The 26552-nt window shown below is 42.8% G+C and overlaps 1 protein-coding gene and 1 long non-coding RNA gene across 4 annotated transcripts in view; one reads left to right on the plus strand and one right to left on the minus strand.

Moving 5' to 3' along the window:
• Positions 1-26552, plus strand: part of tomm70a (translocase of outer mitochondrial membrane 70 homolog A) — a 115207-nt gene that overhangs the window by 16143 nt on the left and 72512 nt on the right. Inside the window, exons 6-12 of one of the 3 annotated variants that reach the window (XM_084066760.1) lie at positions 2284-2491; positions 2881-3015; positions 3391-3498; positions 5798-5914; positions 6936-7033; positions 7355-7477; positions 9368-11689. In XM_084066760.1, the coding sequence (XP_083922886.1) occupies positions 2284-2491; positions 2881-3015; positions 3391-3498; positions 5798-5914; positions 6936-7033; positions 7355-7477; positions 9368-9521 (943 nt within the window). In that variant the 3' untranslated portion in view covers positions 9522-11689. Of the gene's footprint in view, positions 1-2283; positions 2492-2880; positions 3016-3390; positions 3499-5797; positions 5915-6935; positions 7034-7354; positions 7478-9367; positions 11690-26552 lie in introns of those variants that run through there. The other 2 variants (XM_084066762.1, XM_084066761.1) reach the window with 2 other exon arrangements.
• Positions 11955-12940, minus strand: LOC311052022. Its single transcript, XR_014601454.1, has 2 exons — positions 12772-12940; positions 11955-12739 (listed from the first exon to the last, which is right to left on the minus strand). It is a non-coding gene; the product is annotated as an uncharacterized lncRNA (long non-coding RNA).

The following is a 26552-nucleotide window of genomic DNA, read 5'->3' on the forward strand; positions in this document are numbered from 1 at the left end:
GGGCAGAATGAGAGCATTTCTCATGTTTCGCCTTACAACTGTCCAGTCCTGGTGCCCCACAGGGCCAATAATATTCTTTTTGGGAGCTTATGCATTAAATGCAGCTTATTAATGTCTTGTTTCAGTTTATTTTTATTTATAGTGCAACATCACCCCAAGGGGTCTCTGTGCACTTCACAACAGGTCATACAAAAGAGACATAGTAGTCAAGAAACACGGTAAAATGTGCCCGCATGCATGGTCAAACAAATTACCATGCGGCAGTACACGGTTCTGAAAAAGTACAGAACGACAAAAAAAAAGAGAAGAAAAAAAAGAATACATTTTGAACAATATTTAAAACCACAGGGCAAGAACGCAGCAATACACCACGTAGCAAGACATTCAATAAAACTAGGGGGAACCATAATGCAGGGAAAAATATAGGTTTTTAGCCTAGATTTAAAAATGATCAGAGAGTCGGCATCTCTAACAACTTGAGGGAGAGCATTCCAGAGATAGGGGGCACGATGTGTGAATGCTCTGCCCCCAACTGTTATTTTATTATTTGTTGTGACTGAGGAGACCAACATCCTGGGAGCGTAGTAGATGTCCAGGGATGTATGGTTCTATTAAACTGGACATGTAGGATGGTCAGGAGTAGTACCTTGAAGTGGGCTCTGGCCTGTATCGGCAGCCAGTGTAGTGCTATGAGTGTTGGTGTGATGTGATCATATTTCCTTTTCCTGGTTAGTAATCTAGTTGCTGCATTTTGAACTAGTCTGAGGCCATTTGTTGCTGTTAATGGTAAACCGGAGAAGAGGGCATTACAGTAGTCTATTCTTGAAGTGATGAAAGCATGAACCAGGGTTTCGGCATCGGGAGTGAGAGCATTGGGCGAATTTTGTCTATGTTGCGCAGATGGAAGAAGGCAGATTTTGTGATGCTTTTGATGTGGTGTATGAAAGATAGTGATGGGTCAAAAACGACTCCTAAACTTCTGACTGTTGGATAATTTTAAGTCTTGAGTGTGTGCAATCTTTACAGTACGTCATCCTGTGTTGCTCCGTCTGTTTTAAGGGTTTTTCAGAATGCACCACCAAGCCTGATAAAAATGTGTAGGGAAACATAATGTCTGTACAAAATACATTGGTATCGTGGGATGGCAATTTACGAAGGTTATAGAGACGTGTGTTCTTTAAGACCTGAGGCGATTCTTAAAAATGTTTTCTAAATCCTAAAAGTGTTTTTGAAAAAAAAAAAAAAAAAAAAATGTTTTCAAGATTTTTCAAAAATAGCTGATATACAAGCTCATAGCGTGGCACTCGGTGCTGCGCTATGAGCTTGTATATCTGCTATTTTTGAATAGTCAAAGAAATCTTAAGTGACACAGGCCTTAATGGGTTAAACTTGGTTGTAGATCGGGTATTTTCAGCCAAGTATAAATGAATCATCAAATGCAGCTCTTCATCTATAGCAGGGGTGGGCAACTTTGTAGATGGTGAGGGCCACAAAATTTCCTCAATCACTCTGGGGGGCCGCATTGTTTATCGGCAGGGACCCCCCCCCCCTTGACAAAACCCCTCCCGTTGGCAAAACGGTCCGGGGGCGGTGCGCCGGTTCGGACCAAAATGCCAGGGCTGGATTTTGGTCCCAGCCCGCCCGTTTATCGGCACTCTCGCCAGTAGTACCCCATTACTCAAAAAGCCCATAATAGTCACATATGTGATAAATAAGGGATATTAACTATTATTATTTGTTATAACTTTGTTTTTATTTAGCATTTAGTAGGCCTCTCCCCGACTAAGGATTTGTTTAGTCGAATGTAATTGGCGACTAATTGCCAATAGTCGACTGGCAGTCGACTAATGCAAAAAAAAAGAAAACTTTTTTTTTTTGGGCCAAAATACATTTTATTTCAAAGGGCCAAGTCTACACAGTTTGTTTTGTGTCTCCAGCAGAGTTTCTAGTGTCTCTATCTCTCTCTGGAAGAGGTTGCACATGAACTCTGCAGCCGCACTGAGGCGCTCCAACACAAACAATACCAATACAAAGACGAGGAATAAGAAGACTAAAGTAGAAGTTACGTGTGGTTGCAGGTGTAGACTTGGCCAAAAAACAATTTAAAACATTTTTGCCCCCCAAAAAAAAAAAAAAAAAAAACGTTTTTTTTTTGGGGGGATTTTGGCCTGGGGCCGCATTGAGTGACGGTGCGGGCCGCGTGCGGGCCTCCGCCAGTTGCCCATCCCTGATCTATAGTCTTGATCAGCTTTGTTTCTTTTGGATGGTGGTTGTGTCTTTTAGCTCAGGCTACCTGAAGGCCAAGCAGTACATGGAGGAGGAGAACTACGACAAGATCGTCAGTGAATGCACCAAGGAGATCGACTCTGAAGGCAAATACACCGCCGAGGCTCTGCTGCTGCGCGCCACCTTCTACCTGCTGATCGGCAACGCCACCTCCGCTCAGCCCGACCTGGACCGCGTCATCAACATGGAGGACGCCAACGTCAAGGTACTGGCCGTCGTTATTAGGGGCGCAACAGTTACAGCATTAGTTCACCCCAAGAAAATGACTTTAATTCTATCGTTTGCTCACCCCTTGATGTCTTGAATGCAAGGAGAATTTGTATAACGTTCCTTTATCGGTGAAGGACAAATCCAAAAAATACGAAAATACTTGTGAACGAGCTCCCGTTGAACTAGCCTGGCATTGGCCAGACTGATAACGTGGATTCACTCGCACGTTCCTCCCCGGTATCATGAATTTTCACGGTTTGAACCGGAAGTAGTTTAAAATAACGATTATGCAGAATAATTGCGATTAGCTCAAATATTAGCGATCAACGGATTGTGTGATAATTGTGACAGGTCTTAACGCTTACCCTCCTCTGCCCCTGGCAGCTCCGCGCCAACGCACTGATCAAGCGGGGCAGCATGTACATGCAGCAGCAGCAGCCTCTGCACTCCACACAAGACTTCAACATGGCGGCAGAGATCGACACACGCAACGCAGACGTCTATCATCACAGGGGACAGGTAGGTGCTGAAGGTCACAACCTGACTGGCTAAATTAGTTTATAGCGTCACAACATTTTCAGATGGGGGTCCGTGGCCAAATGTGTATTAATTTAGGGGTCCTTGGCATGAAAAAGGTTGAAAACCACTGTTGTAAACTACTGGAATGTTTATCTTTTACATTACATTATGTTGTAAAAATGTTTGATCATTTCTGAAAAGAATATTTAGTTAAATGTTTTGAAATAACACTTGAACAATTTTGAAACATAAAATAAAGTGAAATAGAGGGATATTTATCGCAACCTGGGTCTGCGACCCAAAGATTGTATGGGAAACATTGCTGCTGTAGTGCAAGGTGAAGATGCTGATGGTGTTGTCCTTGGTTCCCTTCAGCTGAAGATCCTTCTGGACCAGGTGGACGAGGCGGTGGGAGACTTTGACGAGTGCATCCTGCTCAGACCCGACTCGGCCCTGGCCCAGGCACAGAAGTGCTTCGCCCTCGTAAGTCATCTGTTATCTAATGTCTAATGTTATCTGTTGTTGTAATGTCATAACCAGGGGTGCACATAACTGGTGCGCATGCGTCATCAAAATGCATGCTGTGCGGCACATCAGACGAAGGGAAGCGCTCTCGCGTACCAACAGCTGGGACCGCTGGGACAGGAATTTACTTCCTGAAGCCACACTCACACAATCACGCTAAAGCACGCGTCGGCCCCATACACAGCCATTAGGCGGAGGGGGAGGGGACGCATGCTGCACGTGATTGTGTGAGTGTGGCCTAGAATCCTAGACACACAGACAGTCGCGCGACTCGCACACAGCAAGCTGCTGGCTGTGTTACAGGCACTCGTCACCGATGATGAACGCACCGTGATGGTGAAAAATATGCCGTGAACGTCCCAATCTGGTGGGTAAAAGCGGCGCCTTTTATACAGGGACAAAGAATTTCAGTCACCCAGCTTGTGATAAGCATGAGAAAAGCAAAGAGCACATCAACATAGCGCAAACAATTGATAACAGGAGCAGACAAGTTATCCATGTATCCCTCTTTTATCCATCCTGTGAGACGTGTCGCGGCAAAATGTATTTATTTATTTGGTGCGCACCAAGTAACATATCCAGGTGCTCCCCTGAGAACTAGACCAAAACGTTATGTGCACCCCTGGTCATAACGGCCTCCGTTTGCTATTCTGCCTGAATCAGCCGGTAGGTATGCAAAAAAAAATAAAGTAAAACCATTTCAAGGGAATTCACAGACCCCTGAACTCTGAGGCCTGGTTGCACCAACAAGCGTTAACCTTTATCATGGTTTAAATCATGGTGTATCTATTCATCTTTAAACCTAGTTTTCACTAATCGGGTTTATTTTTAAGATATCCTTTTAGGGCACGGCCCCACCGCACTTCTATTTTACCAATGGGGCAGAATCTGCCAATGCTTTGTCAATGCAAATGTGTGGATTCCTGGAAAAAATCCGCAAACCCATGAATCCACACATTTGCATTGACAAAGCATTGGCAGATTCTGCCCCAGAGGTAAAATAAAAGTGTGGCGGGGCCATGCCCTTAATCTTGGTTTTAGTTTCCACAGTAAACCTGGATTAATTTTAAAGGGATATTTAACTTTCAAACATGTTTGGGGTCATTTCACCCAGAGAGTTTTTAAGTTGCTTGATTCAATATTTAGATATTTGATATTCATTTGATCAGACACGCCCCATTCCTATATAAACCCATTGTAACTTCAAACCGCTCACAAAAGCAGAAAGAGTAGAATATGACCCCAAACATGTTTGAAAGTGAAATGTCCCTTTAACCCTGCTGCCCCACTACGTTAAACTCTGTTTTAAAAATAAAAAACAGTTTGGGATTAAATGTAAACATGGTGGTTGTAATGTAAAAATGGCATGGTTCCATGTGTCCACTCTCACACTGTTTTTCAACATGACTGTCAGCAGTTCTCACATTTAACGCATTAGTTCTACTAATGCACTTCATTCTAGGACGCACAGCGTCTCCGCATAGCAGTGTCCTACGTGGGCCACCGTAGTGACAGATGAACCAAGCTTCATCCAAAACTGTGATATTGACATAAAATGTATCCAACCTATGTACAGTATCAATTGCTGGCTGCCACAAAATCTATAATATTAGATCTAAACAAGCAAGTAAGGTAAATGTGGCTTTGTATTCTACATAAACCCCATTTCAAGTTTCACTTTCCTTTATGGCTTGTTTTTTTAAAGGCTTCACCATTAGCTGATAAAAAGATATATAGACAACCACAAAGCAATGGAATACATTTCCATAAAGACAGAAGACAGGAGTACTGATGTGATATTAGTTGCGCTACATACACCATACAGTTGCTCTGTACAAGGCTTGTGATATGCACTCACTGCAATGTTCATTTGTATAAATAATGACGTCACACTATACATTTAACCACGAATAACCAACCGCTAACCCTCACACGTGTTTGCGAATACAAAAAAATGTACCATCCCTAATGTATGTGACCTGAAAGATGTCGAAAATGAATTCCATTTTATGTTTTATTGTACTCTGTATGATGATCTGAGGGTTCCTTTATTTGATGTAATGCAAAAACAAAAACCTGAGCTATTCTGGGAAGATGATGGTCAGAAGTTGGAGTGGTTGTTTAATTGGGCTTCCTTGGAAGCATGACACTTAAATAAAGAAAAATCAATCAATCATGTATTTTTTACTGTAGCAGTAATCTGTGTATACACATTTAGCAGTAATATGCACGTTGTGTTGCTCTTTGTGTCTTTCAGTACAGACGGGCGTATACTGGAAACAACCCAAACCAAGTACAGACGGCAATGGACGCCTTTGAGGATGTCATCAGGAGGTTTCCCAAGTGTGCAGAGGGCTATGCGCTGTACGCTCAGGTATACCTGTCACCGTTTTTCACCTCAGATTTACCAATCGTCAGTTGTTGCACTCTTGATTCCTTTCTCTATATTTCCTGGAATTTTTGGGAAGCTTTTAAATCACTCAACGTCCTGATCACATTACCCCCTGTTTCGAAACTGCACATACTGTATGTAATGGAGGATGTCGAGTGATTTTAAAACGAGTCCTTCCCAAATCATACACAAGAATCATGGCTGTATGGAGTTTATTGCAGTGTTGATTTTGTCGACTAAAACTATGACGAAAAACGTTAGTAGACTACCTTTTTGATGAATTTTGATGAACTATGATGAATTTTGTCAACAAATAAAAACTAGACTAAAAGAGATAAAATGAGAAAAGACAACTCATTTTTGGTGTCGGGTGTTGTGCTCTGAAAATAGCAGATCTACAAGCTCGCAGTGCGACGCGTTGTGAGCTTGTAGATCGTCTATTTTCAGCCTTAAACCAAGTGTAAAGTCAGCCATTACGACGCCATCAAGGCACCGCCAAAATACATTATAGTCGACTAAATCAACTGTAGATTTAGTCAACTATAATCTTACGATATTTGGTCGACTATAACTAGACTAATAGTAAAACGTTTCAGATGACTAAAATATGGCTAAAACTGAAAGTCAAAAGACTATGACTGAAACTAAATACAAATTTGCTGTCAAGATTAACACTGGTTTATTGACAGAAAGTAAGAAACGGTGGAGTCTTGTTTTTTAAACAAACTTGCCAAAGAGAATAATCCAAGTTTTCCGTAAACAGGTGCAATATTGTTGAGTTTATCGTCGTCTAATACAATCAGAAGATGCGACTTTTCAGTTTCATGAATGGGCTGTGGAGAGCTAATGGAGAGTATTGCAGCTTGCATGCAGCTAGCTAGCAGCTAAGTTACCTGTGGCAAAAAAAAAAAGTTAGTAGTTGTCACTGCTGAAAGGCACTGGCCTCTTGGAAGTATGTTCAACATGCCTCCGTCCTCACCACAAACGTTTTGTTGTGTTTCAGGCCCTGACTGATCAGCAACAGTTTGGAAAAGCAGATGAGATGTATGACAAGTGTATTGACCTGGAGCCAGACAACGCTACCACATACGTCCACAAGGGGTAGGAGAATTTTAAACTCTGTAGACTTTGCTTCTCCATATATCATTTTTTTATGTTTTCTGCTGCCTTACTTCATTGTACAAGACTGTCGTGGAAAAGTAACGAAAATAGTCGATCTCTGTTTGTGAAAAAAATGAAAGAAATGAAAGTTAGTTAAGTGAAAGTTAAGTGTGTTGGTTAAAATTGTAATCCTGAAAGGTTTTGGACTGTTATCTAGTTTTGGTCTGCCCAACAGCGATGATCTAATCAAAGATAAGATCAGAGGATAAGATCACTGACTATGATTCATCAGTGTGTAACCCAAGTACTGTATGTGTCCAGTTTGTTGCAGCTTCAGTGGAAGCAGGACCTTGACCTGGGTCTGGAGCTGATCAGCAAGGCCATTGAGATCGATAACAAATGTGACTTTGCCTACGAAACCATGGGAACCATCGAGGTTCAGAGGTGAGTTGAACTCTCTTAACTTTGTCTAGGTTCAGACTAGCAGCCCAAATCCTCTCTTAACTTTGTGTACGTTCAGACTAGCAGCCAAATCCTCTCTTAACTTTGTCTAGGTTCAGACTAGCCGCCCAAATCCTCTCTTAACTTTGTGTAAGTTCAGACTAGCAGCCCAAATCCTCTCTTAACTTTGTGTACGTTCAGACTAGCAGCCCAAATCCTCTCTTAACTTTGTGTACGTTCAGACTAGCAGCCCAGATCCCATCTCTAGCATCTCCTGTTTCTCTGCCGTGAGGAGGCTTGATGCACAAGTACAACCCTTGGACATGACGCTAGTATGTCGCAGGGACTTACCCCCAAACCAACCATTTTTATAGTCTTTGGTATGACTTGGCCTGGTGATGGGGTAGGCTGGTGTGTATAACAATGTTCCCTGCAGCTTTCACAGCAGCCATGTCTCCTTTTGGTCCATATTAACACTTAAATTTACAGCGTTGCTTACATTACGTCATCATTAGGAGTCATTTTGGACAGTTTGACTTGTGTGGTTAGAGCGTCCAGACTGAGAAGCATCTTTCTTTTGAAGTCAGATTTTGAATCACGTTTCAATTTTTGTCTTTTTGCACACCTACGAACGGACAGGTGCGTCGGAGTATGAATTTATAAGTCTTCACTTATAAAGGAGTTTATTTAGTTAAGATGCAACGTTTTGGTCGCTTGGACCTTCATCAGGCAGGAATCACATATCAAACCAATGGTTCAAATCTGACTCGCAAAAATGTGTTTTTTTTTCTTTTTTTTTCGTTTTGCTCTGCACTGTGAATAGAGAGGGATACGACATGACGACCGAGATGACTGCTGTTTGTTTGTTTTTCTGCATGGTTTTGTATGAAAGGCTGTAGCCTGATTTCAACACCGTCGTATGACAGCATGAATTAAACATTTCTCACGCCTATGTCGTTAACGTCGTTGCCACATCAACCCATGTACATGACGATGATGATGATGAATGTCTGAATACACAAATCCAAATCTAGATCACTTGCAAAATAACACTGTGGGACAGTCGGTTACTGAGACAAAATAACACTGTGGGACAGTCAGTTACTGAGACAAAATAACACTGTGGGACAGTCAGTTACTGAGACAAAATATCACAGTGGGACAGTCAGTTACTGAGACAAAATAACACTGTGGGACAGTCAGTTACTGAGACAAAATAACACTGTGGGACAGTCAGTTACTGAAGATCACATTTGAGACAAACTAATGGGATTTGCCTGCAGGTCTGAGCAAAGCCTTTGTTCAAGAAAACGCATCACCCCATGACTGTGTGACGGCAGTGTTGATTTCGTCGACTAAAACTATGACGAAAAATGTTGGTCGACTACCTTTTTACACTGACGAAAACTAAATAAAAACTAAGCTACAGTATGATGACTAAAACTAAGACTAAATATATTGACAATTTCGTCAACAAATAAAAACTAGACTAAAATGTTAGAGAGAGACTAGTGGAGAAGAGATCCAGTAGAACTAAAAGACAAGTCATTTTATGTTTGGTCGTTGCACTCTGCGACGCGTTGTGAGCTTGTAGATCTGCTATTTTCAGCATGCAGCCAAGTGTAAAATCAGTCATTACGACACCATCAAGGCACCGCCAACATACATTGTAGTCGACTAAATCAACTGTAGATTTAGTCGACTATAATCTTATGACATTCAGTCGACTAAAACAAGACAAAAACTAAAACATTTCAGATGACTAAAATATGACTAAAACTAAATGGGATTTTATAAAAAGGACTAAAACTAAATCAAAATTTGCTCTCAAAATCAACACTGTGTGACGGGACTTGAAATAACGAGAGCTTTTTTCTTTTTCTTCCCTTTCAGGGGCAACCTGGACAAGGCGATAGACATGTTCAACAAGGCCATCAACCTTGCCAAATCGGAGATGGAAATGGCCCATTTGTACTCGTTGTGTGACGCCGCCTACGCCCAGACAGAAGTGGCGAGGAAGTACGGCCTCAAGCCTCCAACACTGTAAAAGCATCGTGTGCTCTTTAGTTGCGCGCCGGTGTCGCAATGGGGCAAAAAATAGCCGATCTACAAACTCACAGAGCTTCGCGATGCAGCGCGTCCGAGCTTGTAGATCGCCTTTTTTTTTTTCTTTCTTTCTGGAACGCGTGGCCCCGGAGCACGGGCGAGTATAAATTTAGGCTTCACTTCTCCTCCGGGCTGCTCGCCAATCCCCGATCTCCACTGCTGAGCCTGAGTTGTGTTTAAACTGCAACTTAACAGTTATCGTGTTTTTTTGTTTTTTTTTTGTATGAAAACGAGTACCGGATAAGAAAAGCAACAAAAAAAAACTTCATTATGTGAAAAACGTGCTCCCAGAGTCTGAGCCGTGTTTACGTCACAGTGTCGCGGTTCGGTTGGCCAACCGGAGAGGAAAGGAGCCACCAAAAGGCTGCGGTCCAAGCCTCTGGTAGATTCGGGGGGGACGATACGGTTTTACCCAACTGAGCCTTCACCGGCGTTTAATTTGACCTCCACCACCGCCCTTCCGTTTTTAAAGGTGGTGTAAGTGATATTTTTTCTTGTCAGAATGTTAAATGGTTCTGTATTCTGGTAGTAGAACAATAATCCTGTCTCATCATTGCTGTCGATTGTTTGTTCAGTAACATGGGGCCTCCCTGTCTCTCCAGTTCTTTAGTAAACCGAAAATACATTTTCAGGTCAGGATATCAACTTTAATTCAATGAGGTGAGAGGACTGAATTTTATAGTGTTCCACTGTTCCAACACCTTTTTTTTCCAGTTGCAATTTAACTTGCTCATCATGTATGGTATTGTAAATGAAAATGTATTTTGTGTTTATTAAAGAGCTGGTCAGATGGGGATCCCTGTGTTACTGAACAAACACTAGACCAATTATATAGAGCAGTTATATACCGTAATAACAATATAGAGATGTAAACATTAAAATAAAGAACCAGAAAAATATCACTCACAACACCGTTGACTCATGCAGCCCAGGATCATTTTCTGTCAAAAGAATCCTGTCCCATGTATATAGAAAGGAAAACATAATTATATATACATGAATGGTCGTCTATAGCCATCTGTCCACTAGTGATTTTCAAATGAATATGCATATTATGAAGAGAGTTGAGAATGTGCTCGGTCCGTTCAGCCCGTTATTGGCTATCGATGCTTTTTGTGACATTTCTATGTCTCCAGTACATACTGTGAGAGCTCCCTATAGTTCTAATGGACTGTTTCACTTGTTAATTTATGTTGATTTTGTTCTCAACAAGTGCTTTTGTCCAGCCACTTCCTTTATTCTGAAGCAGTGGTTCTCAAAACATTTTAATTTCGTGGACCCCCCATAACTCTGGAAGTGTAAGAGTGTACAAATGGAACCGAACAGACCCTTAGCAAACCTCCGCACACTTGTTTGCGGGAATAATGCGTACTCGTTGAACTCTCCATTCCGATTGGCTTTTGAGTCCAGTGCAGGTGGATGGTGTTGTTGCCTCAGTCCAGCGTTCTTCAGCTTGCAAAATCGGTGGACGAACGCGACCGTACAGCCTGACTGGGTCTTTCTGTAAGCTGGTCTTGTGAGCGTGTCTATGGGCAGTTTCCCCCCATTTGGCTGGCATGACATGGCATTTCTCAGTGTCTTTCTTTCGTTGAAACTTCTCTCCATTTGGTTCCATTTGTACGCTCAAAGAGTGATTATCCAAAATGAGGGAGTTACATTCGGAACCCCTTCAAGGAAACCTGGGGGTCCCTGTACCCCACTTTGAGAACCACTATTCTAAAGCCCGGTTCATACTTAGTTGCGCGCTGGTGTCGCGTAAAAAAAATAGCCCCACAATTATACAAACTCAAACGTTGTAAGCTTGTAGATCGGCTATACTTTCTTTCGTCTTGGGGCACCGGCGCTCAACTAAGTATAAATGACCTAAAGTATGACATCGGTTTGCAAAGTGGCAAATGCAAGATTGAAATTCTAGTAAACTGTGTATAATTGTCCGTGTTTGTTTGGTGTAATGCTGGAATCGATCACATGGGGATTAGGGGACACACAGAGATATGGTTCTGTAAGTGTTGTTTTTTTTATTTTTGGGATTGCCTGTTTTTTTTTTCTTTTTATATATATTCTGTACAGCATGTGATATTTCTCTTTATAAATTAATAATGGTAATGCGATGCTTGTACCGACGTCAAAATCTGAACATTAGGAAACCCCCCCCCCCCCCTCCTCCTCCCTTACCTATAAAAGCAAACTTATCATGACAAACGATTGACATAACTTTTCACATTTTTAGTGTTTTTAGTTGATTGGTTCGTTTTTCCTTTTTATCCACTTGCCTCTAGTTTCAACGTTTGAAGAAAAGGGAAGGTCGTTTAGCGCTTATTTTTTTCTAGCTCACTCAATTCAAGGATAATTCCCTTTTTGTTTTCTATTTTAATAATATTGCGTTGTGTTTCATGCAGTGTTAAGATGCATCTCTTTAAACGCGGTAGTCGAGGAAGACGGTGGTTTTCAAACCTTTGGGACCCACATATCTTTTTTTCTTTTTCTTCTTGCAGCAAATGCCTTATCGTTGGTATCCTGGCACCATCCTTAAATTATGAGTCGCTTATTTAATTTTTCTTTAGATGCAATTTTGTCTAAGAATAATGAGAATCTCTCCTCTAAGAACTAAGGTGAAACTGGAACGCATGCTTTTGTCGCTTGCCAAAAAGAACTGATCTACAAGCTAACGACGCGTCGCGATGCGACGCGTCGTTAGCTTGTAGATCCGTTCTTTTTGGCAAGCAACGGCGTCACGCAGTGGTGCAAAAAATGACGCTTCAGTCATCGGCCCTGCAGTTTTCCAGCTGACCTAGTGACCCTAAACCAGCGCACCCCCAGTTCCACCTACCCGTTTTTATTAGACTGCGGTACACACACTGAACAAGAGAACATCTGAACCATCTCCTCCACAACACAACCTGGAGTTAACCTTTTGAGAGAGACGGATGTGAGCTCTTACCAGTTCTGTGCGTCTGTCTTTAATCATCCACTTATAAGACCTATTTTTGACTGTATCATGTCCAGAAACACTAACATTCTTTATCCCGAGAGAGATGTATCACGACCAAAGTTAAAGAGAAAAGAAAAAATCCTAATAAAGTTATAGTTCCTGAAAAACTATTCCCTTGTGAGCCACTGTATATCTACACAGCCTCAAACTGTGGCTATCTCGTCACACTGTTTTAGTTTAAGTATTTGGATTGAGGAACCGTGCTGCCAGTCGTCCACTAGGGGGCGACGAAGGACAAGGAATGTAGGAATACAAGGAATGTAAACGAGTCATTAACATAATGAAGTCTCTCCAAATTGACTGTACTTGCTCTTTGCTGCACTTAAGCTGACATACAAAACTTATTTTAATGAATAAAATGTTGTTTTAATCAATCTGTATGGTAGAGTATGTTAATACAATATAACCATCTGTATGGTAGAGTATGTTAATACAATATAACTAGTCCATTGAAACATTTAGATCCTGTCATGCCTGACACCTTCTGGTAGACAGGTAATACTGCCTGAAGCTCATTAGCACAATATCACATTTTTCAGGAGACCCAGGTTTTAATCCTGGATAAGACGTACAAGTTATGGATTGCAGCTTTAAGTGTAAAAGAAAAATCAATGGATCCTTCAACAATAACATAACATAATTGTGACATAATTGTGTCCTCTGTATAGCTCTATTGCTGCTTCATTATCTCCAACTCTCTCTAACTTCAGTAGATGAAATAGGCCTATAAACCTTGATTCATTAAGTATAGTGTAATTAATGTGCTTTAGACAAGAGGAAACTCCATTAAGAAGTGGCAGTACAGTTGGTTTACAACCAGGAATAGTTTGGTGACCACCGGAGAGACGGGTGACAGTCGGAATGTAGACGGCATCCCGGGAGCAGTATGGGTTGGCACCGAAGTCTGTGTCTTCCGCGAGGAAGAAGCCCAACAAATCCACGGTGAGGCCTTTAAGGAGGGCCATTCAAGCAAGCCGCAAGTGGAGCCTGCAGTACCACCACGGGCCAAGAAACTATCAACGCCAGAATGAAAAGGTTGGAGCGGGTGAGTCTGGTGCAACGCTCTGGTCCTGGACCTGGTGAGACAAAGGAGGAGCCCGGCCAGGAGGCCATCCACAGAGCCTAGTCCCTCCACGTGCCGGAGCCTCAACTGTCCCCCCAGTCCCGGCAGAGCAGTTCCGGACAAGCGGATTGAGTGGCCCTGTCTTACCCTAAGAGGACTGATCGTGGGTAGCTACTGGGACGTAAGTCGGGGCTTGATCAACCCTGGCTGTGTCACTTGGGCGAGGCCGAAGGTGTATGTTGCGAGACCCGAAACACCCTATGACCCCAGGCTACAACAATGATGATACGTCCCAGGTGCATCCATGTGATGTTTTTTTGTTATGGTCTGAGATTATGAATTCACAAAATGTGGGGAAAAAATCCATACAAAAAACTTTTTATCACAAAATCATGTCAAACAAAAAAAGAACGTTGATAAAATGTGAACAAATATTTGGAATTTCGGGAATATTTATATTGAATTCCCTGGTTTAGCAGCGTGCACAAGAGATTTGAGCCTGATCAGTGTTGTGGTTTGCGAGATTAGTCCCTAACAGGTGAGCGCACACACTCACTCACTCACTCACATACACATGCAGACAGAGATCTTCTGTCTGGCGGAGATTATGTCAATAAGAAAATGACTCTGATATATAGTATATTCATACATGACAGACAGGAATTAAGTAGAGGAAACACACTGCCAAGTGCATCTTAATTTAATTCGGTGTTAGAATAACAATTGTCTTGTATGAGTAGAGAAGAACAGCAACATTAGACATGCATGTTTCAGCTCTGTCTCCCCTTGGCAGCATGATGTCCCATTTAGCAATTACATCACTCAAATGTGTCGGCAATTAACAGATTTGAGCCTGCAAGCTATTTCCATCTGAGCATGTCATCATCAGTGCTACTGTAGACGTGTTTATTTGAATCAAGTCGTTAATATAATCAAGATCAGAGATTATATACAAATTGCTTCCAGTTTATGCAGCGCCCCTACCAGTGCAGATGTTATCCACAGCTGGATGATCAAATCTAGCCTTACCTTAGCCTTAATCACTTTATAATCCGTGTGTGTACAATGGATAATCATGCTGCCTTCTCTTCAATAGGTTTACAGGACATACTGTATGTATTAATTCCAGGAAATACGTGTGTGTGTGTGTGTGTGAGAGAGAGATGGAGAGAACATGGCAGAGAGGAACGTGCTAATCACATGTAACCTTTGGGCTAGCCGCTAAGTGACCCAAAGGAATCGACCTAGGGCCAGAGAAACTCTGTTTTGATAGGGTTCGGGCCGGGGGATACCCGCCTGAACTGAATATAGACGCCCTGACACAGAGTGACTTGCTGCCAACACGGGTAACTAGAAACTAAGCCTTAATGTGTGGGTGGGTGCGTGTGAGAGCCAGAGGTCGCTGCTGTGGTCTCAGCAGGTTCGCCGATCCTGGGATAGTCTGGGTTAATGGTCCTCCTCTTCTGTGCTCTGACTGCTCTCTCACACACAGGTCAGGATCTCTGGGTCGGAGACCGTGTCTTCATGCATGTACAGTAATGTCTATAGTCTCCTTCCAGCCCCCTCCCATGTTAACACGTTCTTTGAGACACACATACAGGGTGGAATCCGCCATTCATTCACCGGGTGAAACAACACAGCTTACACCATTGGAATTGCATTACGGAACGTACACATGCATTACATTTTGTGGGTTTATTTCATCATAGCGCAACAAATGGTGAAGTATTGTAGTATTGTAGTGCAGCTCATTGCAACAACCACCTTGTGAAAAATGTAAACGGGACCGCAAATATTCTAAACTTTCTGTGATTCTGGCAATAATCATATTCTTTGAGACACATCCAAGTTTTTGCCGGGTCAAACTAGGGACTCGTTGTGACGTTGATCCCCTTCCCCTATTCGCTCATACTAGGACATGACGTATGTGTAGACAGAAGAGTTCACAATATCTCCTGGCCCATAACCCATCTGTCTGTCTATGCTAGCGTACCACGACAGGCCCCTGCTCTGCTGCTCCACGAGTGAATAATGAGTGGACGTGCTGCTGTGTTTGATTTAAAACTATGTGGGATGGGGGATCATATCGGATTTTGTTTACAGGCCGTGTCTTCTGGAAAATATTCCGATGCAGCCACCTACTCTGCCCATGCCAGCTGGTTAGATGCGCAGGCAGGACGCTACCCGGCCACACCTCAACCCCTGTCCCAAGTAGGGTCTCCCCTGTGGTGACTCACCACTTACGGGAAGTTATTATTACAACACAAAAATAAAAATGCCATTTTGTGTTGCATAGCTACCTGCAAATCATGCATGATTCATGGGACCTTAAAAAAATACTGCTGACAGCATTTGATCAAGTGTCATGTATGGTACATATCCAACCAAGTGACTTATAGTTAGATATTATGATTTAGTTTTAGTCATAGTCTTTTGAATAAAATTCCACTTTAGTTTTAGTCAAATTTTAGTCATCTGAATAGTTTTAGTTTTTGTCTAGTTTTAGTCGACAAAATATCCTAAGATTATAGGTAACTAAATCTACAGTTGATTTAGTCAACTGAAATGTATGTTGGCGGTGCCTTGATGGTGTCGTAATGGCTGATTTTACACTTGGTTGCATGCTGAAAATAGCCGATCTATCTTTGTTGTGGAGGTTTTGGTTCTTTTCTAACATGTCTGTGGTCTGTCTGTGTGTCACTGTCAGAGGAAGTGAGGGGCGTGGCCGAGGTAACTGGTCTGTGCCAGTCAGTGTTACCTGCTCTCTGCCCCGGGCCTTCTCATAAATCATGTGACTTATTGTCAAAGACGGTTAGAACAAAACTATTCTATGGAAATGCAGACAACCCACACACAACTATTGAGGAGGGGAGAGGAGGGGAGGGGAGAGGATTGGGTTGGAGGGGGGAGAGGAGAGGAGAGGACATGTAACAATAACGATGTGCTGTACTGTACTGTCACTCACTTAATGTCAACTCTTTCATTGATTTACAGTAGCACACACACACACACACACACACACACACACACACACACACTGTTTTAAAAGTGCTTTAGGAATCAATGTGTCTTTATTACCTTGCACCTGTTATTTAATGAAGATTAGATCAATAAAGTCTGAGTTAAACATCAACCATAGTAGTTTATAAAACTATTAACCTTGAGCCTTGACGCGTGCACAAGAGTGGCTGGTATTTACACACGCACGCGCACACACACACCATTGTACTTGTGGAGACAACAAATTAAATGTTCTAATCTGCACTTAGACTGATATCCTTCAAATCTTATTATAAACTATCTGGCCTGTCGACAACCACTGTTGAGTTCAAACATTTTCCTCTCTCTTGGACCTCCCTCATTCTCCTTGCTCTCAGAACACTCTGGGTTATACATCACACTGTATGGGTATTCCAAATGTATTATGAGTTTGTTTTTTAGCATGCTTTCTCATGGTGAGGTGGAATGTTGTGTCTCTGCTCTAGATGTAAAGTGTCTTGAGAAATCTCAACTCTTTGATAAAAAAAATGAACTCAAATGTACATTACATTCTGTCTACTCTCTATTACAAGTTTTTTTTAAAGCACCAGTTGGAACAGGCTCAGCAGTTGGAACAGGGACGCCGACATCACTGCTCTGGCTGCCATCGGACCCCGCAAGAAGAGGCCCCTGCAGACCCCAGGGAACCAGGTTCTGTCTGTCTGTCTGTGTGTCTGTCAGACCACAGGCCACACTCTTTCCTGCACCCATCCACATGTTTAGCATTATGGTTAGTCAGAATCCACCCCAACACAACCACACGTATACTTACAACCCAAACCCTGTCGTAACTTTGTCAGATGTGGAAGCAGAGGCTTTCAAGTGAAGGTGATCGACTGTTAAAAGTGATTGTTGCCAGGTCTTCTTATTATAAGCGACGTTGGGCTTGTTTTCCTGTAAAGTGGCTTGTAAATATTCATATTGCTGGTTGCTTTTGTTTGGGCTTGTTTCTGAAGTATAGTTGCTTATTTGGACTGGCTTTCAAGATTATTTTTGAAAATAGCTGATATGATATATGGCTCAAGTGGTGAAACTGGTCGCTTCTTTAGGGCTTGTTTTCATAGACCTGGTGGAGAGATGCCTTTTGTTTCCACCTTCCTGCCAAAGGCATGTTGTCGTTGGCTTGGGAGCGTCTGCAGTTCCCAGAGAGTGGCTGACACAACTACTGTAAGTGTTTCAGCGGTTCATTACATCTAACTGCCTGCTCACGCTCATACCAAAAAAATCCTCTGCCTAAGATTGTTTCCATCCATTCAACGCAGTTGGGCTGAAGTGGTTACTGTATGTTTTGTAATGATAATCAAAATCTACAAAGTATGAAGGTGTCTTTTATTAGAAAACAAGGTACATTTACAGGTTACTATGTGTATAAAAAAGGAACCTCATCAGGCTCAAAGAGGAGTAAAATGGTCTCTGCCCATCCATATTATAATGTGATTGTGTGTGTGTGTGTGTGTGTGTGTGTGTGTGTGTGTGTGTGTGTGTGTGTGTGTGTGTGTGTGTCTGTGTGTTATACACTGCTATACAACTTAACTCTAGAATGTAAAAACAGACATGATGTGTTCATTCTAATAGACATGTTTGCTGTATGAGGGGGAATGTTTGTTTTACACCTACAGCACTATCAGGAAGTGAGAGAGAGAGAAAGATAGAAAGAAAGAAAGAGAGAAAGAAAGAAAGAGAAGTATCGTGTCATACCTCAATACCTTAATCTCTGGGAATCTGGACAGAGATTCAACCATCCAGCGCCTCTTCCTCCATCAAGCACAGACACAGTGACACAGACACCACATGCCTTTGAGGGAGGACTGTGGCAGCGAAGGGGCTTTCGTTTTTTTCTCTGGAAAGTTTGACTTCCTGCCAATGCAGAGGAGCAAGGCTGTGGCCCAAAATAGCAGCAACCTCTGGCTCTCACATCATGCATACCCTCCTGAACCGAATTGAGACGCCCTAACACAGAGTGACTTCACACACACAGTATGAACTGAAGTATGAAAACAACTGGATATCCTTTACATTGGCCACATGCCAATGTAAAGGATATCCAGCAGCAAGAATGTTAATGTGTTTACACCACAGAGAGCAGCAGCATGTCCACAAAGCTCCACACACAACCTGTCACTCTGCTTCAAGTGACCTAGAGAGAGACAGACAGACAGACAGACGGGTTAAACATCCGATTTATAAGAGTATTACCGGTACACTTTATGTTGTTATGTTATGTTAGGGTAACACATATACTATGTCTTCTCAGAGTGACTGCAGATGATTTAGCTGCATATCAGCTTTGCTTAAAAAAGGCCCTACAGAACAGACCCTACAACCTTTAGCCACAGCACTGCTTTGTACTGCTGTGTCGTCTCAGACATGCTGGAAGCATAGGGGAGCACAATGGGTAGCTTTGTTTTTGTTTTGATAACTGTAGAGTGCCAAGAGGTCTTTTCATCTGTGTTCGGTGGAGTTAAGGGTCACAGGCCTTCCAAAAGCACGGCTTGGGAGTGTCTGTGGTTAGAGTAAGGACCTCGGAAAGAAAGGAGAGACACATACTTCCCACAGATTACAATCACCCAAGGACAGTTTGAAAACATGACTAACTAATGACAAACAAATCCCATCAAGCAAGATTTGTGATCTGTTGTGACAGGAGAAGGATGTCTTTTGATTGATTGATTGAATACTTTATTAACAGTTTGCAAAAAAGGCACGGTGGCATAGTGGACCACCTTAAGGACTACAAATCATTGTCTGTAATCTGTGTATTCCTGCACTGTTTACACCAAATGACCTCGGTACATAGATATACTGTGAACAGAGCAACTACCTTTAATTGCTGCTATTTGTCATGAAGGTTTTATACCAAGTGAATGCAAAACATTGAAATACTGCTGTCAACTTTGAAAAGTTTAGACCCTTCCTATATGGATGTATAACTATTTATATGGGGGGGGGGGGTGTTGCCAGGTCTCCTTATTATAAGCGACTTTGGGCTTGTTTTCCTGTAAAGTGGCTTGTAAATATTCATATTGCTGGTTGCTTTTGTTTGGGCTTGTTTCTGAAGTGTAGTTGCTTATTTGGACAGAGAGAGAGAGAGAGAGAGAGAGAGAGAGAGAGAGAGAGAGAGAGAGAGAGAGAGAGAGAGAGAGAGAGAGAGAGAGAGAGAGAGAGAGAGAGAGAGAGAGAGAGAGAGAGAGAGAGAGAGAGAGAGAGAGAGAGAGAGAGAGAGAGAGAGAGAGAGAGAGAGAGAGAGAGAGAGAGAGAGAGAGAGAGAGAGAGAGAGAGAGAGAGAGAGAGAGAGAGAGAGAGAGAGAGAGAGAGAGAGAGAGAGAGAGACCGACCGACCGACCGACCGACCGACCGACCGACCGACCGACCGACCGACCGACCGACCGACCGACCGACCGACCGACCGACCGACCGACCGACCGACCGACCGACCGACCGACCGACCGACCGACCGACCGACCGACCGACCGACCGACCGACCGACCGACCGACCGACCGACCGACCGACCGACCGACCGACCGACCGACCGACCGAGACGACGGACGGACGACGTTAAACTGCCCCGTTGTAACTACCATTATGGAGTTTGCAGCGTCTGTATGTTCTGTTGTGTGTGTGTGTACGCCAAGAAAGTGTAGCCAGCCGATAGACATGCCATAGCCTGTAACTAGGACAACAGATCCCATAGCCTGAACTCCGAATCTAGGTCACAGCATAGAGTTATAATATATCGGGTCATGGGCTGCCAATCGGCCAATAATGAAAAGGTCACGCAAACGTCACGTTAACTTCCTGTCTGAAAAAACGGTTCTCTCCAAACATTCATGCTCCCTCTCTCTCTTTTTTCTCTTCTCTTCTCTTCTCTTCTCGGGTTAGGGTTAGGGTTGCGTATTTGGACTGTGTCTGAGTGCAGTTTACATTTAACCACTTAAACTCTATACTGTACTTAATTGACCGGAGTCTACTAGTAGGCCCCCTCCTTTTTTCACCTCTACACCAAATGTCTTAGAAAATAGCTGAGTTACAAGCTCACAGTGAGTTTGTAGATGTGGTATGTTCGCTGAATGTTTGCCTTTGCTCCAGAATAGGGACACTATGTGGTATAACATATATGTGTATGAGTAAGTGTGTGCATGTGATGACACTCAGTGATATGTCAGTACATGTATGTAATGTCTAATTTTAAAACCCTACACATGATCTGAGGAGAGCATGCGAGTGTCTTGGCCTGTAGCCATCTCTACAGAGTGGTGCAGAGGTTAGCCAGTGCTTGTTTTTTGTTTTTTTTACTCACGATTTTGTAACCCCATTTTTTACACCTAGTGCCAGTTGTCTATGTAATCCTGGGCACTACACTCCCTCTGCCAACCTAGGGAGGCCAGGGCCGAGCTCATGCCTCCTTCAATGCATGAGAGCCAACTGACCACCTTATCACCTGACAGGGGGGAGTTTCCCTGGTAGGACGTAGCGCGTGGAAGGATCACGTTATTCCAACCTGTTCCATTCCCCTCCATCAGGCGCCCCGGCTGACCAGGGGGAGGCAGTATAGTGACCAGGATTACTGCATGTCTTTGTGAGGGTATTAACTACCCGAGGGGACATGGGGAGAACATGCAAACTCCACACAGCCAGTGCTGTTTGAGATGAGGGAAAAGTAGCCAGTATGATACAGGAATTTGGTCTAAGCTGCTGTCTCCATGTTATTCCAGGCAGATTCCATCATAGGATTAAATCTCAGGGTAACACATATACTAGCACACGCGCGCGCGCGCACACACACACACACACACACACACACACACACACACACACACACACACACACACACACACACACACACACACACACACACACACACACACACACACACACACACACACACACACACACACACACACACACAGGTAGGAGGGAAAACTATCCACAGCCAACCAGCTTTTCCTGAAATATCAGTCAGCCTGGTGTTTCGCTATTTGAAAAAGTTGCAATACAATGTAGAATTCATTGATGGTGTAACATAATATGATTAATGTCCTGATTGTTGACAGATTAAAGCAGCAGGGTACAAACATTACAAGAGCTACTTGTTGACTGTGGCCTATCTCCAAGGCAAAAGACATTAAACATAACATCAGAATCACTAGTAAAGGACCATGGGGGATTTTTAATAAGCACATGGCTGCCGGATGGGAACAAAGGGATTCTACCGCCTCAGCCTTAAACGGCCAGTCTGTGCGTCACAGGGGTGGGGACAATAGATGCAGAAGAGATCAACGCTGGAGCAGCACAGACATTTTAAGCCTTTTATTTATTTAGGTGCAAGTATAGATATACTGACGTTTCGGTCTTTCGACCGTCCTCAGAGTCATGGGTGGCAGCGTCTAGGCAGGCATGGGCTGTGCTCTCAATAAACCAATGGTAGATGACCCTCTGTTTAGTACTACACGTCACAGTCTCAAGGTTGCAACAATCAGTGGTGATTGAGGTTGGCTTTGAGTATATGGACCATTTAGCATATTACAGAATATACAAACAGATTTAACCATATGATGCTATAATAAAGTACGTTTAAAAACAGTGTACATATAGAGATAAGGGCCAGAAAATATGAGGCCAATACAAAAACATTTTAGACATTTTTAAATTGTTAAGACATAACACACACAATGCAAAAAGGGGGAACACTCAAGAATAAGAAGCACACAAAATACATCGTGACCGTCTACAGAAAACATGAAAGGCTCAGCTCTTCATTTAGACCATTGGGTTCTAAAGTGTCATGGTTGTGGATCCATAATGCTTCTCTGCGAAGCAGTTTATTAATTATGTCTCCACCCCGTGATGAGGCTGAGCTTTTTTCTATTCCCCAGAATTTAAGGGAAGCTGGAGAGCCATGATTTGCTTGTTTATAGACGGATTTCCGCGCAACGTCATCACAGAGCAGAATGCGCAATCTGCGCATGCCCGGGTGAAAGGCGCGTTCGAAAATACAGCCCTGAGCGGCAGTGAGCGCACTGGCCAATACAAACTAATAGGCGAGTGTGCTCCGGTGCGTAATTTCCAAACGCACCCATAGGCTTCCCCCTCCTCTGCGCGGTCATATTCCTCTCATGTTTACTAACAGGAAACCCGTCTATAGTGCCTGGCCATGGCATATTCTGGGTTGTTGGTGCGAATAGCAGTTTCATGCTCACCAATACGAAGTTTGAGTGGTCTCTTAGTTTGACCAATGTATGCCAGTCCACAGGGACATTTGAGCATATAAACCACATGGGTTGAGTTACAATTTATAAATGAGGATATTTTTTATATTTTACCAGTACGTGGATTGGTAAAAAAAAAGTAGTATTTGATGAATTAGAGCATCGAGCACAGTTACCACATTTATGAAAACCCTGAGGGGGATTAGAAAGCCAGGTGGGGAAGGGGGGGGGGGTGTTCATGTCCGAGTGGACTAGACGGTCTCTGAGGCTTCTGGAGCGTCTGAAAGAAAAGAGAGGAGGATCAGTACACATGTTTGCAAGTTTGGGATCACTCTTTAGAACGTGCCAGTGTTTGAGGAAAGTATTCTTAATGCTAACCCTCCCGCTGAAGAATATTGTGTTGAGAAACAGAGCCGGGTGGGTATCTGCTTAGGCTTTTTTATGAGTAGGGACGTTCTGTCAGTCTGTAGAGCTCTATTGTAAGCTGCGTCTAGGTCGACTTGGTTATAGCCCCTTTCTGTGAAGCGGTTGGTAAGATCTGTAGCTTTAGATTCAAAGTCTATGATAGAGCTGCAGTTACGCCTAAGGCACAGATATTGGCCAATAGGAACTCTAAACGAATGAGTTGTTTAGAGTGGTTGCTGTTCGCTCTAATTAAAGTATTCCTGCTGAATGGTTTTCGGTAAATAGTTGTCAAAAAGACCATCATTACTTTTAAAAATGGTGAGGTCTAAGAAATTGATTTAATTATTGTTAAACTCCAAGGTAAAGGTTAAGTACCTAGTGGTGGAGTTTACATACAGGAGGAACACTTGCAGCTCATCTGCGGTGTCCTTCCAGATCAAGAGCACATCATCAATGTACCAACGCCATAAAACTATTTTAGGGAGAAATATGTTATTCACAGGTGTTATGTATAAAGCGTTCTTCCCAAAAAAACATAACCAGACAGGCATATGACGGGGCAAAAACACTACCCTATAGCAGTCCCTTGGCATTGCAAATAAAAGTTGCCAGAGTATTAGAAAAAGTTATTAGATAGAATGATCTCAGTGAGTTCTGTCAAAAAAGATGAGGGGGGCATAATGTGTGATCTAGGTACTAGGTAGTGGGAAATGGCTTCTAGACCAACATCATGCGGTATGCATGTATAGAGACTCTGTACGTCAAGTGAAGCGAAGATAGTATCAGCGTGTTCACATTTCAAATTTTGAATAAGATTCAGAACGTCAGTGGTGTCCCCGGGATAAGAAGGAAAATTTAGCACCTGATTTCCCAGATAATGATCAACATATTGAGACAAGGGCTCAGTGAGACTGCCAGAGGGCTCCTTTTCCAAGCAATTTAGGGGCAGCACACGGCTGCCAAGAGGAAAATAAACAATAAAAGCCTGGAGATCGAGGCCAAGAGGAATATAACTCAGCCGTTACACTCCCCTCCTCACACTCAGCGTGGGTTGAAGTCTCTCACTTCAACCCAATCTTTTCCTCTGTCTCTCTCTCCCTCTCCCTCAACATGCAGACAACTATGCTTTTGTAGTCCATTCTACAAAACATTCAGGGCCTTATCTTCCACCCGGCGCAATGCCCCTTATCACCAAGCGCAAAGTGCATTCGGTAGCATCCCCCATTACATTCACACCTTGCGCCCACATTGTGTAAACATTCCAAATGATCTTGCGTCGATTTTGCAAATGAGGTGTGGTCTGGCGCGATCACGCCATCCTGAAAATACAATCTGTAAAAATGTCATTCTTCCTCTGCCATAAGATTGTTTCCATTCATTCAACCATGCACTCTGAACTGGCTTATAGTGTGTTCTGTCTAATTGGTTTGATTGCGTCATTAGAAACATGTGTGAACAATTGAAAGTTTTGTTGTAAACATGTTCACAGCTGTTCTGTCTTTCTTTGTCTGTCTGTCTGTCTGTCTGTCTCTCTCCCTCTCCCTCTCTCTCTCGCTCTTTTTGCTTGCATCTCAAACATTCTTGCTCTTTTTGCTTGCATCTCAAACATTCTTGCTCTCTTTGCTTGCATCTCATTACATTCTTGCTCTTTTTGCTTGCATCTCAAACATTCTTGTGGTTTGGAACCTTTATGGAACATACATCTAACAACAACTTTGCCTGTTACGTGTGTAGTAGTTGTACATACACATCTGGTTGTTCATATCTGAACTGATCCGGTTTAGGTTTTCTTTGTTGTTATTCTGAATGTTTTTGAATGTCTACTAATACAGTAGGTTTTATTGTTACCACGGCGTGCCAGAGGGCAGTTGTAGACAAGATGAGGATTGATTACATCTGCATATTATTCCACAGAGGAACCCCGCAAGAACTGCTGTTATGAGTAAATATAATGATCAGCCACTCTTATGTGAGCTTCTAGATCTACTATTTTCTGCAAGCAACACAGCATTAGAATAAGATGCATGGCCTCCAAAGGAAATGTTCTACTGGTATCAGATATACTGACAGATCTGCTGGTTTTCCTCTGTTAATAATAATAATAATAATAATTCATCAGACTTATATAGCGCTTTTCTAGTACCCAAAGTCGCTTTACAAACAGCTTAAAAACAATTTTATTATGAGAAAAGAAAACAAAAGAAAACATTAAAAAGGCTAAAACAAAGGCTAAGACTTAGAGGACGAAAGTGAGGTTTGGTTAGGTCTGGGCAGGGAAAGCGAGTCTAATGAGGTGGGTTTTGAGGGAGGCTTTGAATACGGCAAGAGTGGGGGCAGCTTTGATGTGGGGTGGGAGTGGATTCCAAAGGGTGGGGGCCGCAACTGAAAATGCCCTGTCACCCCAGATGCGTTTTTTTATTTTTTTGGGGAAGTCCAGGAGGTTTGCGTCGCCAGACCTGAGGGAGCTGGAGGGTGCGTGGCGTTGGAGGAGGTCAGAGAGGTAGCGGGGGGCCAGGTTATTGAGGGCTTTGTATAGGTGGTGAAGTCAACTGGTGCTGCAGTCACCCAGGAACAATCACACATGACAGCAGTGTAGAGCAGTAGTTCCCAAACATTGGGTCGAACACATTTTTATGGGTCCCTTTTTTGGGGTCTTCGTTTTTATTATTTAAAAAAGAAATGACATACATATTTAAAAAAAAGTAGTTAAAATAGACGATCTACAAGCTCACAGCGCATTGTGAGCTTGTAGATCATGAAGCGTTATGTCTGTTCTGGGCCTCGAGCTAAAAAGTTGTTCCAAATGTTTATTTTAGGGACTTGAAGACTCACTATTACAGTGGTAGATTACAGTGGTCACGTCACATTCAAAGTGGCAAAACAGCTCAAAGCATTGTATAACAATGGATTTGCCATTCACAAAAAGACAATATTGTTGCACCCTGCCACCTTTCCTATAGAATTTAATATAATTTTCAATTAATATTTCAATCAAATTAATGTTTCTTCTTTCCCTGTGTAATCTTAAAATTCTGAATTCTGAATCCTAGTCATTTTGACCGGGTTAGTCTTGTTGGGATTGAGAGTCTCTTTTCCAGTATAGACCAAGTCAGGGCAGTGCTAGCCTCGGAATCCCAGCCTTTTAGGGCAGTGCATGTGCAGTAGGCCTACTGTAGTTGTCTGGACCCTGCTATTCAAGTTCAGTCATACCAAATGAAAGCAGACATTTGATAAATGTCCCATATAGTCCAATTTTAAATGTTAAA

The sequence above is a fragment of the Gymnoscopelus microlampas genome (assembly GCF_963454915.1).
Source record: "Gymnoscopelus microlampas genome assembly, chromosome: 9".
In the NCBI taxonomy this organism is placed as follows: Eukaryota; Metazoa; Chordata; class Actinopteri; order Myctophiformes; family Myctophidae; genus Gymnoscopelus; species Gymnoscopelus microlampas.